General features: G+C 37.5%; 1 protein-coding gene across 3 annotated transcripts in view; it reads left to right on the forward strand.

Annotated features, from left to right (window-relative positions):
- The first annotated feature begins 303 nt into the window (after window positions 1-303).
- LOC124262957 (dipeptidyl peptidase 2-like) overlaps window positions 304-18,162 on the forward strand; it is a 133,697-nt gene continuing 115,838 nt past the window's right edge. For all 3 annotated transcript variants that reach the window (XM_046697569.1, XM_046697571.1, XM_046697570.1), the window contains exons 1-2: window positions 304-492; window positions 5,260-5,399. In XM_046697569.1, the coding sequence (XP_046553525.1) occupies window positions 318-492; window positions 5,260-5,399 (315 nt within the window). In that variant the 5' untranslated portion in view covers window positions 304-317. The remainder of the gene's footprint in view (window positions 493-5,259; window positions 5,400-18,162) is intronic.

The following is an 18,162-nucleotide window of genomic DNA, read 5'->3' on the forward strand; positions in this document are numbered from 1 at the left end:
TAAGGTATTTGCTCAAATATGTGACATCATGAACAAGTGACGTAACCATCGATTATTCGCCAAAAGGGCAATTTATGACGTCACATTGTTAGCGTCGAAAATAAAGATGGGAACAATATCCGTGCCTAAGACGGGGATTAAAACTAATATTTACCCAAGTCCATTGCAAGCTTTTCCGAATATAACAGTTATTAACTGTAAAGAGTATGTAACAATAAATTCCAGTTCTGTCCACTGAAATGACGATTTAGGGTAGGGGAGATAATTATGAAAAAAGCGTCACGTGATTGTTGTCATGTGACAAACTGACATTCAAAATGGCGACTTCCTATGTCTCGCTTGTGTTTTGTCTGTGTGTTTATACGTTTTCTGTCGATATTTTGAATGGACAGGGTGTGCCATACACCGAGAAGTATTATACCCAAACCGTAGACCACTTCAACTACCTCAGCTATGGCAATAAGACTTTCCAGCAAAGATATCTCATTCAGGGTAAGTCATTTGAAGTACCGGTATGGATCCCAAAGTAGTGTGACAAAAACTGTGCGAAAGAGGTCACAAAACCGCACACTGACCTGGTAAGGATGCCATCTGCAGGATGGTTCCATACCCAGTTACATGAATGTGTATAATATTGCCATCAAATTCGAGACCAGCCGTAAATGTATTCTTAGATAATTCGATCAAGGTAGCGGCACTAGCAGGTCAAGCCCTAGTCCAGCATATAACTAGACGACTTTGCACTATACCAAGGTGTGTTCGATGTAGGCCTTGGCTGGAATACGACTTTATTCATATGAACTAGTCAAGCCCCGGTAGTTTTTGGATCAATCATCCAGTTAATTGTTTCATATCTCTTGTGTTGTTTCGTAGCCAGGTTAATTGTTTAGTCCATGACTTTTTTCAAGGACAGCAATTTCCATTTGCCACTGACAATACATTTGATCTTGTTTACAGTTTTAGCAGGATATGTTAAGTCGTTTAGATAACATTAAATATGCTAAACATGAGCAAAAAATGTAAAACAGCAGATTCTACATTTCATACTAATGTGAACGAGATATTTTAGTAAAATATTGTAATGGTGAATTACCAATATTACAAATATAACTAAAAATCAATTTATTACATTCATGTAACATTTGTATGTAAATATATTCTCAAAATTGTCAAGCACAAATTTATTTCATGCTGTGAAACCAAGCCAGGTTATGATTTGACGTCAGAGTAATAAAACTACCTGGTAACAAAATAGCATAGACGGTTGGTCTCAATCTTGCATTGCTATCTCTACCACTGATAACATAAAACATATCTACCATATATATCTATGTCAGTTACATAAACGCTGTCTGGCCTACTATATACTGACATATGCTAAGTTACATATGCAGACTGGTTCAATGTTGACAAAATTGTTCTGAGTTTATTAGTGAAGAATTAGTAATTCAGATGAGTATACACAGAATTTAAAATATTACAGAAACAAAAGTGTATGTATATGTTTTTGTTATAAGTATTAAATGACTGTTTGGTACTTGAAAAAGCTGTGGCATATAGATGCAGCGTTCGAAATTAACATCGGTCCTTAGGCCCAAAGCCGGCTGAAAACCACTTAGACCCACAGCTTTTGTTTTCTGCGGGTCTCTATGGCCGACAGCTTTTTCATCGCTCAATAACTAAGAGTATTATTTTTCAGAAAATATCATTCAGTAATTTCTAGTTTTTATCTCAATCAGCAGCTGTTGTCTGTAAGAGAAACAACTATCATTTTCAAAGAAGCAATTTAGATTACTGAGATATGATCTTTTAACCTCAAACAAGTTATCCGAATGCATTGCAAAGACTAGTCAGTCACAAGAGTTAGATTAAACTCTTAAACTCAGTTTGTTTGTCGTCACATTTTTTGTTTGCTGGGAATTATTATATTGTAGCTAAAATGTAGGGGACCACCTCCATGGTGTAGTGGTTCAATCCCCGACAGCGTCATACCAAAAGACGTTAAAATATGGTACCTTGTTGGTCCCTGCCTGGCGCTCGGCATTAATGGGTCCAGCGGTACAAAAATGACTGGTCGGCTCGGAGTCAGTATAATGTGTCTGAGTGGGGTATTCATGCTTCACTGCAGCGGGGTATCTCAGTGGGCTAGCACTATAAAAACTAGCTAAAGCCAAAGCTAGTTCAAGCAGCCGCACATACACACGCCTGCACGTCGTCATATGAGCGAAATATTCTCAAGCATGACGTTAAACCCAATTTCACCTCACCTAAAATGTAGGGCCTACACATTCTGATCAGGACCCACAACTTTTTATGGTTCTGGGTCCTTAGGGCCTTCATCTTTTCAGGGTTTAGGGAAACAGTGTATAGACGGTAACAGTATTGGGTGGGTTATCAGTCTGAATGGATGGCAGCTTCTTAAGTTCACATTGATAGATTGGTATCACATTTCTGTAATCCTTAACTTGTGACTCAGATTATGTAGAAACACGATCACAGCAACTTACCGATTCATGATAAGACCAGGCCAAGTTAATGATTTATATCTCTTTCGGTGTGTTGCTTAGGCATTCATGGAATTATGTAACAGATTTAGATGCTTGGTCTCTGAATATGTACTACTCACACTTTGCTAAGGATCAGAAAATTTGGCATCTTTACTTAAACAGAGATTTATTATTTGAAATTGTATCCATTTAAAACTTCATGAATAATTATATCATCAGTTAACCCCTCTTTAGGCAAACAGAAACTTTAAGCTAACTGTATGCACTTGATACGTGAGTTACCATAAAAATGGTTTTCATGGCACCAATCAACCAATTTGCAAATCATGGAACGGGTCATTGACAAGTACACAACACCTGTCAATAGCAGGTATGGGATCCACAAGATGCAGTGACATACTGAATGTAGGATCCATGCTTACAATGAGCTTATTTAAACCAAATTTGACCCCACATCATAGTTTTCTGCTGAATCAGTGATTTGATCCTTAGCAAAGTGTGCATAGTACTGGTATATACAATTTTGACCGAAACAAAAGATTTCATTTAAATTGAAAAGGAGCCCTAGAGAGATAGGAGATTCAGAACCTGAAGAAGTATAAAGTTGTTTGATTTATGGCATCAGCAGTGAAGAAAGGGCTAGGCAGAAATGGAAATAATACAGTTCAAGGACTGTGAGCACAATTTATCTTGATGAATTTTCCATGTTTTGTAGACACCTGACATTTGTAACACTGTGATTCATATTTGTTGACATGGAGCAACAGTGGCATCTAAACTCTCAGAGATTCTGTTAAGCTTGGAAAATAAAGTGTAGTCAATATCTGCAACTGGTATCTGATTGAGCTGTCAGACGAATGTAGGAGTTTGCCCCGGGTTAACCCCTGCTTGAAATGTATTCTATATACATGTATTAGAATTATTTTGAGGGTTAGGTTTAGGCATTTTATTCAAACCATATATATTCTTTGGCATATAATGATTAAAAAAGATATAGTGGTCACAGGCAGAAATCTTTTTAATTTGGCTCAAAAACTGATAGTGAATTTGGGATGGTATCCCTTGAATGTAAACCTATTGTTAAAAATGAAATGTGATAATGGACAAATTAAAGGAAATGTATGTTAAATTTCGGATTACACTTTCTTAGTAAAGTACAGATTCTAGTACTTTTTGTGGAAGCCGCGGTGGCTGAGTGGTCTAGGCGTCTGTCTACATGTGCTGGCGATTAGGTGCCTGACTCTGAGGGTGTGGGTTTGAATCCCAGATGGGACTCAACTCAACAAAAGTACAAGAATCAGTACTTTACTAAGAAAGTGTAATCCCAAATATAACATAGGTTACATTTGACCACTTTCTAAAATGGCATCATGTATTTCAAATTAAAGGAAGTTAGTCAGTGATTTAAAAAAAGTCAATAACTGGTCAAAATCTTATTAATTTAAACTAATATGAAAGGGAGGTCACTCTCTTTCCTCAACTCTCCAACTGTATAATTCATATACTATAAATCTTATGACCTGTAAAACCAAAAAGATATAAGCTTATCAAAACTGTCGCACATGCAACATATTGAGATAAGTTGTTAAAAAGCAAAACAATTCTTAAATCATAAATGTCTCTTTTTTCCAACTACCAGCGCTAAGTCTTCACAAGTTTTTTAAACCAAGAAATTGAAACAGTGGTCTGACCTGCATGACTTGATTTATTAAATCACAAGCCTTAGTAGGTCTACCTGCCTTTATAATTTATGACCACTGATTTCATTTTTTATCAAATGTATAAAATAAATAACTTTATTAGTTTTGAGCTGCTGAGTTGCACTACCAAATTAAACATCACAGTTATGTAAGTGAGTTTAATTTTACGCTGGTTTTAGAAATATTCCAGCAATATCATGGTGGGGGGCCCCAAAAATGGGTTTCACACATTGTACCCATTGGGGAATCGAACCCGGGTCTTCAGCGTGACAAGAGGACGCTTTGACCACTAGGCTACTCCACCGCCCCCCACAGTTATGGGGCAAAAGTATGACAACATGGAGGATGCATACCCAAAGTAGCACATTGTGTTTGTCTACCTGTGTATCTTTACAAGTGTTGGGAATTGGTTAAAATCTCATAATTGATGATTGGTTCATTACTACCGATCAATCATCGAAAATAATTGGTTAGCGTCATTTATGAAATTTGTTAATGCACATAACAATAAGAAAAAAAACCATGTAGTTCTTTTGGGGTTTTTTGGCAAAATTTCATATCTTTGAAGGATGACTAGCATGTTAGGAACATAAATTTCTTGGAATCTTTAAGATAAATTCAATCATGACTTGAAACGAGCTTGTAGTGCTTACGAAATATAACAGACAAAACCAACCATGTGAAAAATATTGTTAATGAAGACAAGTGTTCCAGAATTGTTTGTGTTCGATTATGAGAAATTATGATTGATTGCTTGGTTGTTTAGTCACTGCGACCAATCTTCGATTACTAGTATTTCAATTAATCGGACCACCACTAATCTTTACAGAATCATATTGTGCATTGAGCAACTGTTTATATGTTCCTCATTTTCAATGTTTTTGTCATGTTTTTTTGTGATTTCATACAATAACATTACATGAGCTATTACTGTTGACTTTTTATTCCTGTGTGCCCTCTACCAAGCCATAAGGAACATATTTTCCATACCACTTTTGATTTTAGCCATGTTGTCAGCACAAGAAATTTGAACCCTGATATTTCGTTTTCAGACAAATGGTGGAAACGTGGTGTGGGGCCAATCTTCTTCTACACAGGCAACGAAGGAGCGATAACAGACTTCTGGGAAGCCACCGGTTTCGTCACGGACATCGCACCACAGTTTGAGGCCCTTGTCGTCTTTGCTGAACATGTGAGTACAGTTTACTTTCTGCTTCATGCCAGCGAATCAAAACATCGCTGCTAACCTCAACTGGTCTTCCGACATTGGATGGACCAGATGCACGCTTCATCATGAACATATGAACATGTCATCTGGTTTTCAGGTTTGTTTGTACGGTGGCATCCTTGATAATCTCCAGGGTATACATTACGATCTCTCTCCACTATACTCTTGATGCATCTATGGCTCGGCCCGATAATTTTATTACTTCCCAATTGCTGGCTCCACATTCTCACAGTAGCCAATCATCTAAGCCGCTGTTACAACCGGGCTTACCAGCGTCAACAAAGATAGCGGTCGCAGCCGCAAAGGTTTGTTCGCATTGCGACGCAGATTTTTGGGGAAATCATACAGACAAATTGACAGGTCTGAAACTTTAAAAATATATGCAAGAACTCTTTCTACCTCTTTCAGAGTACCTCTGCAACAATTATGTTGCCAAGTTTAATCGGTTAGATAAAAGAAGCGAAAATGAGTTGTGATTGGTACGCTCAACTTCCCAGCGTAGACACCTGATTGGATAAAAAGTCAGCCAAGGGAGGTAATAAAATCATGGGGCCGAGCCATAGATGCATCCAGGGTATAGTGGAGGTTTATCGGAACGCATACCCTGGAGATTATCGAGGATGGTGAGGTGGAAGCAGCCTGTGAACTTCCACCATTTATGTTTTCTTTCAGGAGCATACACCATTCAATATCACTTTGTGATCGTTTATGGACTTGGAGCATTAGCCTTCCAGGTGTCTCGTACTAATCAGGATTTCTTTAAAAATTTGTATTTGTTTAAATTTCAAAGGAAACTATGTTCGAAGTAACAGTCCTGAATTCAGAGATAGAAAAAGTGCTTAATTTGCTTACCATGGCATGGATAATATTGGAATGGCACGAATAAAGTTTTCTTAATGTGCCTTGGGGGCATGACTAAAATTATGAAAATGATACTCACTTTGATTCATATAATGGAAAATCAATACATTTGACCAACTGAAATGATTAGAAATTCTGTATTAAAATTGTGTATCTATATGATACAGCACACAACTGTTGAGAATTGTTTCATTTTCATGTGCATTTTATTCATATATTTTTTTGTAATTTAAAACTGAAATTTCAATTGCTTATCTAAAAAATATTTAAAACTTCTAATTGTTTCAAGTGTATTAATTATTTGTCTACAAATGATCTACATGAGCTTGACCTGTCCTGAAGAGTTTGGACATTGAATGAAACACCCATAAAATATCTGACACTACCACGAGAAGGATCTGAAATAGCAAGCATGACTCACTATGTTATAATGATGATAATAATAATTCATTTATATTGCGTTAGTATCCATCTGACTAGTTGCTCACTGGACGCTGTAGTCAGAATCTGATTATTATTAGCCTCTCTTTAGAATCTCTTTAATCAGCCTCTGATGTATTACATGACCATGATGATTGTTGTATTGTATTGTATTGTGTTGTTTTCCATATTTTTGTACATGTCATGATTCGGCCTGATGGCTGTAGATGTTATCATACATCATACTGTTCTACTTATTCATGATATTATGATCAAACATGTTGGTGAGACATTAAGATCAAACATATTAGTGAAACATGATTATATATATTAGTGAGACATTTGATCAAACACATTAGTGAGACATTGTGATCAAACATATTAGTGAGACATTGTAATCAAATGTATTGATGAGACATTATGATCAAACATATTGGTGAGACATTTTGATCAAACATATTGATGACTCGGGCATTATGATCATCAGAATTATACTGAGTACTTTTTTATGAAAATGATTGTTTTTTAATACACATTTATGACAAAACATAATTTTTAACATCAATGTCATATCATTGAACACATCATGATCACACTGTCATTGATCTCATTATTAGGATCAAACACTACGTTGTTAAAGACATTATTATCAAATGGCATGTTGCTGAACACATTACCATCAAATGGCATGTTGCTGAACACATTATTATCAAATGCCATGTTGCTGAACACATTGCCATCAAATGGCATGTTGCTGAACACATTACCATCAAATGGCATGTTGCTGAACACATTACCATCAAATGGCATGTTGTTGAACACATTACCATCAAATGCCATGTTGTTGAACACATTACAATCAAATGCCATGCTGATGAACACATTACCATCAAATGCCATGTTGTTGAACACATTATTATCAAATGCCATGTTGTTGAACATATTATTATCAAATGCCATGTTGTTGAACACATTATTATCAAATGCCATGTTGTTGAACACATTATTATCAAATGCCATGTTGTTGAACACATTATTATCAAATGGCATGTTGCTGAACATATTACCATCAAATGGCATGTTGTTGAACACATTACCATCAAATGGCATGTTGTTGAACACATTACCATCAAATGCCATGTTGTTGAACACATTACCATCAAATGCCATGTTGTTGAACACATTACCATCAAATGCCATGCTGATGAACACATTACCATCAAATGCCATGTTGTTGAACACATTATTATCAAATGCCATGTTGTTGAACACATTATTATCAAATGGCATGTTGCTGAACATATTACCATCAAATGCCATGTTGTTGAACACTATTATCAAATGCCATGTTGTTGAACACATTACCATCAAATGGCATGTTGTTGAACACATTACCATCAAATGCCATGTTGTTGAACACATTACCATCAAATGCCATGCTGATGAACACATTACCATCAAATGCCATGTTGTTGAACACATTATTATCAAATGCCATGTTGTTGAACACTATTATCAAATGCCATGTTGTTGAACACATTGCCATCAAATGGCATGTTGCTGAACACATTACCATCAAATGGCATGTTGCTGAACACATTACCATCAAATGGCATGTTGTTGAACACATTACCATCAAATGCCATGTTGTTGAACACATTACAATCAAATGCCATGCTGATGAACACATATACCATCAAATGCCATGTTGTTGAACACATTATTATCAAATGCCATGTTGTTGAACACATTATTATCAAATGCCTTGTTGTTGAACACATTATTATCAAATGCCATGTTGTTGAACACATTACCATCAAATGCCATGTTGCTGAACACATTACCATCAAATGCCATGTTGTTGAACACATTACCATCAAATGGCATGTTGCTGAACACATTATTATCAAATATCATATTGTTGAACACATTATTGTGAGCAAACATTGATCGTTGACCACTTCATCAGTAGAGGACTTAATGTTTATGCGAGACAGTGCCTACCTGAGAAGGGGTCACTCATTCACGTGACTGCCTGATCACAGACAGGGAAAATCTTCCTGTCACACGAAAACATGTGTTATTTATGAAAAAAATTAAACAAACCTTGCTACAGTCATTGATAGATGTTCAAGTTATTGCATGACAGGAATGAAAATGTAAAAAGAGAGAATTAAACAGTCACATTTTGACAAAAATGCACAAATTGAAGCACAATTCGACGATATTTAAAAGCGAATTTCACCTATGTGCATATTAATCAGAAACTTACATTTAGTATTTTCTGAAAGCTCATTCGTCGTAGATTAAAAATATATGCAGCTTTCGAGGCACACCAGCGTATACCTGTTTGTTATTGTGTTGAATTATGTTTACTTTCTTTGTGTTTATTCACAACTGTCAAGTAACCACCATGCCTGGGCATTTTACGGGACGCTTTAATCACCCCACACCGTGTTCGCACCCAATCAAGTTGATTCCACAGTGATTGAATTAATTAGGGTCAAGCGCTTCATTTAGTACTGCTGAGCGCACCCGTCTCGCGTGCAAGAGACGATAGGCCATCTTGCATATACTTTACGTCTCTGACTGACCATGATAAAAATCTTCTTGTTTTGACATACAATGTCATTATCATATGTCAGTGTGTTTATGAAACAGCTCATGGCATCGCTTTTCTTTAAATAATGTTACACAAAAATGAACGCAATATTATCAACCAGTCATCATGTTGTCACAGATAACATCTCCATTGTGTCATTAGTGACTGTGAAACTGACCTTCAAAAGTGAAGGTAGCACCATCAAATGCCATGTTGCTCATTAGGTCATTAGATTAAAATATATATGCAGCTTTCGAGGCACACCAGCGTATACCTGTTTGTTATTGTGTTGAATTATGTTTACTTTCTTTGTGTTTATTCACAACTGTCAAGTAACCACCATGCCTGGGCATTTTACGGGACGCTTTAATCACCCCACACCGTGTTCGCACCCAATCAAGTTGATTCCACAGTGATTGAATTAATTAGGGTCAAGCGCTTCATTTAGTACTGCTGAGCGCACCCGTCTCGCGTGCAAGAGACGATAGGCCATCTTGCATATACTTTACGTCTCTGACTGACCATGATAAAAAATCTTCTTGTTTTGACATACAATGTATTATCAATTATCATATGTCAGTGTGTTTATGAATTAGCTCATGGCATCATGTTTTTTTATATAATGCTTACACAAAAATGAACGCAATATTATCAACCAGTCATCTTGTTGTCACAGATAACGTCTCCATTGTGTCATTAGTGACTGTGAAACTGACCTTCAAAAGTGAAGGTAGCACCATGGAACGTCATGTTTTTTTCTTATTTTGACACAGATAATCCAAGTCAGGAAATAGCTTGTTGTTGTTGTCCAACACCTCATCCTATGATGTGTGTCTCATTTAATTTATAACTTAATCATTGTTAATCTCATGAACGACCAAAAGATTGAAACTGACACGTGAAGAGTGAAGCTCTTTGGGCATGCATGTGGGATGGACTATGGCACTATGTAAATACCCATATAATAATAATAAAATTACAGAGCAAGAGCTTTACCATGGTTACGATACCTTTTACATGTTTTTTTTTAAGATTGAGTCCCATTTGGGATTCAAACCCACACTCTCAAAGTCTGGCAACGTCACCTGTTCACAACGTCAGCAATCTAACCCACTCAGCCCCCCAGCTTCTAGAGAAACAGAACAGACAAACTGCCCTTTAAAATGCTTCATAGATATCAGCATCTTTCCTGATTCAGAGAGCTGACTGTACTTATCATGACAAGGATGTATTCCCCTAAAAATACCCTTTCAATCATACCTGACAACAGTTCCCTACAGGTGAATATCTCAATATTTGTTTTTGTCTGCTGCAAGTTTGACGCTATGCCTCACACGCTCCGACATTTACTTTCCAGTCTTGGAGAGCATCTGGGGGTTTAACATGTAGATTTATTGCCTTGTGTGCGAGTGATGACATTTTGTAATGTTGTTTTAGCATATTCGATATTATACAGACACATGCTTAACATCACAAACAAACCTAACTTGATTTTCCAGCAGTAATGAGGATAAATGAATTATTGAATTCCTCAATGGTTAATATATCATTTTAAGATAGATTTCACCGTCATTTTGAATATAGAGTGAAACTAACATGTTAATCCAGGTGTCTAGCGAACTTGGAAAGCACCTGAGGGTTAACATGAAGTAGATTTATTCCCTTGTGTGCGAGTGATGACATTTTGTAATGTTGTTTTAGCATATTCGATATTATACAGCCACATGCGTACATCACAAACAAACCTAACTTGATTTTCAGCAGTAAGAGAATATATGAATTATTAAGTTACTAAATGGTAAATATATCATTTTAAGAAAGATCATTTTGAATACGTAAAATGTATCCAGCCAGGTAACCCAAAGTGCTTAGCAATGCTAATTATTATGTTAAATATGTTCGTAGAAAACATGCATTATACTTATACGATAGCAATATATAAGATCTCTGTTAGAATAACTGCTTGACATATAAATTATTCTGATAATGGAAAAGAAAGTCTTTGATGTTATATTTTTGGATCGTTTTTAACTGAATCACCGGTACGTTGGACCAAAACACCAATCTGTGCCCAGCTGATTGCTGTTTCCGGCTTAGTCGAATAACAGGTAGCATGACAGGAACAACAATTGAATTATCATGTCTTGTGATGTTTGATTGCAAGTTTCATGTACAGTGTACTCTGTCAATACCGGCATCAGTCGGGACCAAGTAAAAATGCCGGTTTTGACAGAGTGCCGGTTTAGCTAGGTTCGCTTATGACGCCTGCGCACACGGAAGTTCGCTGTCGTACTGTCACGTTAGCATTAACAAAATGTTTGAATAAGAAACAAGGCAGTGTCTGAATGCACATTCATGTTGTTTAAATCAAATAAAAATGTCTGAAATCTCTTATTAAATTTCAACTGATCATATATTATCGGCAGAATTAAAATTATAAACTATTTTTCGCAATGTTATTGCAAACAACGATTTTTGTTTATGCTTCGCAGCGGGTCTACAATAGCATTGTCAAAGAGCAAAGTAACGATGTTTCAAACATCGAGGAAATCATTAAATAAATTGAAATCAACAATAACATTCATAAAAGTTGTCAAACGTACATATAAAATTACTATTTCCATTCTTTTGAGCGATCATGCAATGTAAGTCAAGTCACTGACAAGTTACATCTCGGCTTTCACACGATGCTTAATGTGAAAATATATGCGTGAAGCATTTTTGTCATAGGCCATAACCTAGCACGATATGTCCAATACGTTCCATGATTTACGTATAGGTAGCGATGTCTTTCTTAATATGTTCAGAATAGCATTATTTACCCAAAAACTTTTGTCTTAATCTAAAACTTTTCGTTTACGAGGGGACGGTATCCATTTCCATAATATGATTGGCTGCTTAGGTCACGTGTCTGATTTTGACCAATCACGACCCTTATAAGCAGAGTGTAGTGAAAAAGCGTCGTTAGAAACCAATCTTTATCCAATAAAATCGCTTCTTACAAATGTGAAAATACTCTCGGCAAGAGTACAGTGATATTGTTGATGTTCAGAGCTTTCGACCGATACACGCCATCAAACGATTCGCCTCTATGTAAGTGACACGTGCCACTCACTAATTAACACGAAACTGATTGACACTTCCCGTTTCTGAATAATCTCGAGTCAATAATGCGCTAATCAACAACATGTAAACACTTGCTTGTTTATACAGTCAAACTGCCCACTATATGCATTAATTACTCTGGGTAAGTGTTACGTACCACTCACTGATTAACAAGATACTGATTAACACTTCCCGTTTCTGAATAATCTCGGGAGTCAGAGCGAATTGTGTTGTTACATCATTTGGACCTAATTGCATCAAAGGGTTACGTCGTCTTTCAGGTGCCGGTTTTTACAGATTCGTTTTCATAACAACTTGTTCGTTGGGACTGAAAAACAATGCCGATATCCTGAATAGACAGATGCCGATGTTTACAGAAGTTTCTAAATGATAATAACGTGCATTTCTGCCGGGACTGAAACTTTGTGCCGATGTAGACAGAGTGCCGGTGTTAAGAGAGGCCGGTATTGACAGAGTCCACTGTACATACGTCTTTTTTCATTTACAAAGTTTTTGGTTTTTTTCCACCTCCAACAATACAATATAGTTTTGACTGGGCACAATACACGAAATAGCAGTTTTGTTATGTCCATGGAAAATACGATTTTACTTGGCCTTTGTTCCGAGTTATGTAATCATTACTATAAGGCGGGTGTCTAATAACGCGGGGGTCATCCATGGACCCCCAAGACCCGTGTTATGGCGAGGGATGACTGTATATATAGAGTGAAACTAACATGTAAATCCAGGTGTCTAGCTGCTGGTTTTAATCATCATGCGAGTTGAAGATCCCGGTTAGAATTGGTCTTCAGTAACCCATGTTTGTCTCCCCTCATGATGCTCATGAAGATCCAGGTTAGAATTGGTCTTCAGTAACCCATGTTTGTCTCCCCTCATGATGCTCATGAAGATCCAGGTTAGATTGGTCTTCAGTAACCCATGTTTGTCTCCCCTCGTGATGCTCATGAAGATCCAGGTTAGATTGGTCTTCAGTAACCCATGTTTGTCTCCCCTCATGTTTGTCTCCCCTCATGATGCTCATGAAGATCCCGGTTAGAATTGGTCTTCAGTAACCCATGTTTGTCTCCCCTCATGATGCTCATGAAGATCCAGGTTAGAATTGGTCTTCAGTAACCCATGTTTGTCTCCCCTCATGATGCTCATGAAGATCCAGGTTAGATTGGTTTCAGTAACCCATGTTTGTCTCCCCTCGTGATGCTCATGAAGATCCAGGTTAGATTGGTCTTCAGCAACCAATGTTTGTCTCCCCTCGTGATGCTCATGAAGATCCTGGTTAGATTGGTCTTCAGTAACCCATGTTTGTCTCCCCTCATGACGCTCATGAAGATCCTGGTTAGATTGGTCTTCAGCAACCCATGTTTGTCTCCCCTCGTGATGCTCATGAAGATCCAGGTTAGATTGGTCTTCAGTAACCCATGTTTGTCTCCCCTCGTGATGCTCATGAAGATCCTTGTTAGATTGGTCTTCAGTAACCCATGTTTGTCTCCCCTCGTGATGCTCATGAAGATCCAGGTTAGATTGGTCTTCAGTAACCCATGTTTGTCTCCCCTCATGATGCTCAAGTGAAGATCCAGGTTAGATTGGTCTTCAGTAACCCATGTTTGTCTCCCCTCATGATGCTCATGAAGATCCAGGTTAGATTGGTCTTCAGCAACCCATGTTTGTCTCCCCTCGTGATGCTCATGAAGATCCAGGTTAGATTGGTCTTCAGTAACCCATGTTTGTCTCCCCTCGTGATGCTCATGAAGATCCTGGTTAGATTGGTCTTCAGTAACCCATGTTTGTCTCCCCTCGTGATGCTCATGAAGATCCAGGTTAGATTGGTCTTCAGTAACCCATGTTTGTCTCCCCTCGTGATGCTCATGAAGATCCAGGTTAGATTGGTCTTCAGTAACCCATGTTTGTCTCCCCTCATGATGCTCATGAAGATCCAGGTTAGAATTGGTCTTCAGTAACCCATGTTTGTCTCCCCTCATGATGCTCATGAAGATCCAGGTTAGAATTGGTCTTCAGTAACCCATGTTTGTCTCCCCTCATGATGCTCATGAAGATCCAGGTTAGATTGGTCTTCAGCAACCCATGTTTGTCTCCCCTCATGCTCATGAAGATCCAGGTTAGATTGGTCTTCAGTAACCCATGTTTGTCTCCCCTCGTGATGCTCATGAAGATCCTGGTTAGATTGGTCTTCAGTAACCCATGTTTGTCTCCCCTCGTGATGCTCATGAAGATCCAGGTTAGATTGGTCTTCAGTAACCCATGTTTGTCTCCCCTCGTGATGCTCATGAAGATCCAGGTTAGATTGGTCTTCAGTAACCCATGTTTGTCTCCCCTCATGATGCTCATGAAGATCTAGGTTAGATTGGTCTTCAGTAACCCATGTTTGTCTCCCCTCATGATGCTCATGAAGATCCAGGTTAGATTGGTCTTCAGTAACCCATGTTTGTCTCCCCTCATGATGCTCATGAAGATCCAGGTTAGATTGGTCTTCAGTAACCCATGTTTGTCTCCCCACGTGATGCTCATGAAGATCCAGGTTAGATTGGTCTTCAGTAACCCATGTTTGTCTCCCCTCGTGATGCTCATGAAGATCCAGGTTAGATTGGTCTTCAGCAACCTGTTATATTGAATTATTCAGGACAGCCATCATCCAAATATTTAAAAAGTCCAAAACTATGTTGTCAAGACATGTGAGACTTTATTGTAATATATATATATATATATGACGCTAACCTGTAATCTTAATCACTGCTGTAAATCCTTATCCCTTCCGCATTGTACATTGACTTGTCAGGCAATTAATTATTGTATAAGACATTTATAATCTTCATTGGTAATCCCCCTTGGCCGTGTCTGCCATCACATCAACTGGTCAAGGAAGTGCTATTGTTTTTCTGTCTGTCCATTGATGATTCGTCGCCTGTCCATTGTTGTCAAAAACTGTATATATATACTTAGTATGCTCACATCTAGACTGTGAAGGGTACGAGTCCGGGATGTCGACTGTCTGTGTGTAGGGACGACCACGAGCAGGATAATGCCGCTCGTAGGAAACGTCCTGGGGTTGAGCAGGTACTCCGCTCACCACATTTATGTCTTGTGTATTTGTTTGTCATGTAACTAAAGAAGTTTGAGCTCAACGTATTCCTTTGTCTTGTCAACGCATTGTACGTACACTTCATCTTAAACTTTAGCTAATTCCCCAGTTGACTGTATACCACACGTTAACAAACCCATGCTTGTCTCCCCTCATGAAGATCTGGGTTAGAATTGGTCGTCACAGGTTACTTACGGATCGGGTGGTCAGGCTCGCTGACTTGGTTGACACATGTCATCGGTTCCCAATTGCGCAGATAGATGCTCGTGCTGTTGATCACTGGATTGTCTGTTCCCAACTCGATTATATACAGACCACCGCCATATAGCTGGAATATTGCTGAGTGCGGCATTAAACAACAAACAAACAAAAATGGTCAGACTCTTTCCGTTGGTTTTGTTCACTTTGGGATTTAGGTGATGTTCATTGTTTATTTGTCATCGGTTCCCAAAAATGCAGATCGATGCTCATGCTGTTGATCACTGGATTGTCTGGTCCAGATCGATTATTTACAGACTCCCGCCATATAGCTTGAACATTGCTAAGTAGCTGGAATATTGCTGAGTGTGGCGTAAAACTAAATTCATTCACTCACTCATTGTGTATCCCACTGCTAAATTGTGCTAGTAGTCTTCATATCATTGTAGATTTCGCTGTTCAAATCATATGTTAATGGTTGAACATGGAAGACGTTTAAATCTTGCACGCAACGAACGGTTGTGTCCCTTGTGTGTTATTCCTATGATCGAATCCGAATACCATTTTTGCCTTGAATGTCCATTGTATGACGATCTGAGAGCATCTCTCATACCACGTTTTTATTATGTATATCCTTCTGAAAACAAGCTAGCTCTACTGTTTACTTCTCAAAATAATATTGTTATAAACAACCTTTCTAAATATATATTTTTAGCTATGATAAAACGTATGAAATATTTGGCATCCTGCTGATCTTGTGTTCACATCTCTGTACAATTAACAGAACAGAACAGAACAGAATTTTATTTCAGTAACAGGCCTCCGGCCCAAAATACATGTACATAAATTGATGATAAGTAGAGCACATATATATCTCATTTAGATTTGTGTTTCTTGTCAACAAAGTATAAAAATAGACATACATCCTTGATAATATTAACATTTTTACTCTGTAATATTGATATAAAATTAATAATTGATGGACATTTACTAAAATATTTTAATATGTACTTATTTCTGATATGAGAATATGCATCACAGATATAAAACACATGCCATTCATCTTCAACAACGAAGATACCATTTAATTTACAAAACAGGCAATGCCTTTCATTATATGCAACATCAGTGTATCTGCCCGTTTCAACTGCTAGTTTAAAATTACAGCACCGAAATCGGGGATATATAGTTTTTAAATATTGAGGGATATCATTATTTATCAAGTAGCTCTCAACATTTAACAAAGATTTGAATTGCTTATAGTAAAGACATTTACAGCTACTGTCCAAAGATGATTGCCAAGATTGAAATAAATTATGTAGTCTCATGTACAATTATACCTCTATGTCCATTCCGTCACTTTTATGGCGCTTCATGTCATATCTTGAATCCTTCTGACATGTATGTGTATAAAGGGCCGGTGGCCCCCTTTCTGAATAAACACACATCCCACTCTGATAAAATGATAAATCTGTCTTTACAATCTTCATCACATGTACACAGTCTGTATACATTGTTGACAAAAAAATGTTCAAATTGATTTGTGAGAGAGATGTATATAGCCAGTATGTGTAAATAGCAGAATCAGTGTCGAAAACATTGATGCCATTGTCATCAAGAGATATCAATATTGATCTGACAACACCTGCAGCGCTAACATCAATTAAACCAGTCTTCCCTGATTTATTTCTGCCGACATACAATCATCACATGGCGTTTTGTGCTCGGGACATTGGGTTCAGTGTAATTAATTAATATACCGCTAGCCTCCATGACAATCGTTACACGGGTCTGGTCCGATAATCAACTCATAATGTGTATAATGTGATTATATTTGTATAGATTTTATGGGGAGATGAGTCCGATGAAATTGAGGAATGTCAGTTATCTGGTTATTGCGATTAATTATTGAGTGAATGTTGTTTTGTGCCTGTAGCCAGTGTGTGAAATAGTCCGTGGCAAGTAAAAATCCAGTCAGGCTAGTAAATCTCCACAGTCACTGGCCTGACTGGCTAGTGAATTTTAATGGGGTCATTTTGCAAATATATCACACTTGTTAAGTTAAAACACACTTTTAAATCATGCAACATTATGACCTGATGAAAAAGTTCATTATATTAGCAGCTTAATGATGAAACCTGTGTCATGCCAACTGTGTCTTTTTCTGTTTTTGTAATCTTTTGCTTAGTTTCTACATTCAAATTTCGTGAAATATTTTGTGGGCAGGTAACTTTCAGTCATAGCTAGCCTGACTTGCTAGCAAAGTTTGGAAACTAGTTTTCACACTGCCAGTAGCAATATGTAATTGTATTAGTCGAGAACATAAGGTACCTACTGATAAAGTTGTGCTGTGACGTTTATTGTGCCATGATTTCAAACAGATAAAATGGCTTAGTTTGGAAATTGTCGATTTGCTCCAATTATTC

The sequence above is a fragment of the Haliotis rubra genome, unplaced genomic scaffold (genome assembly GCF_003918875.1).
Source record: "Haliotis rubra isolate DU_JTF1 unplaced genomic scaffold, ASM391887v1 Scf861, whole genome shotgun sequence".
NCBI classification, from domain to species: Eukaryota; Metazoa; Mollusca; class Gastropoda; order Lepetellida; family Haliotidae; genus Haliotis; species Haliotis rubra.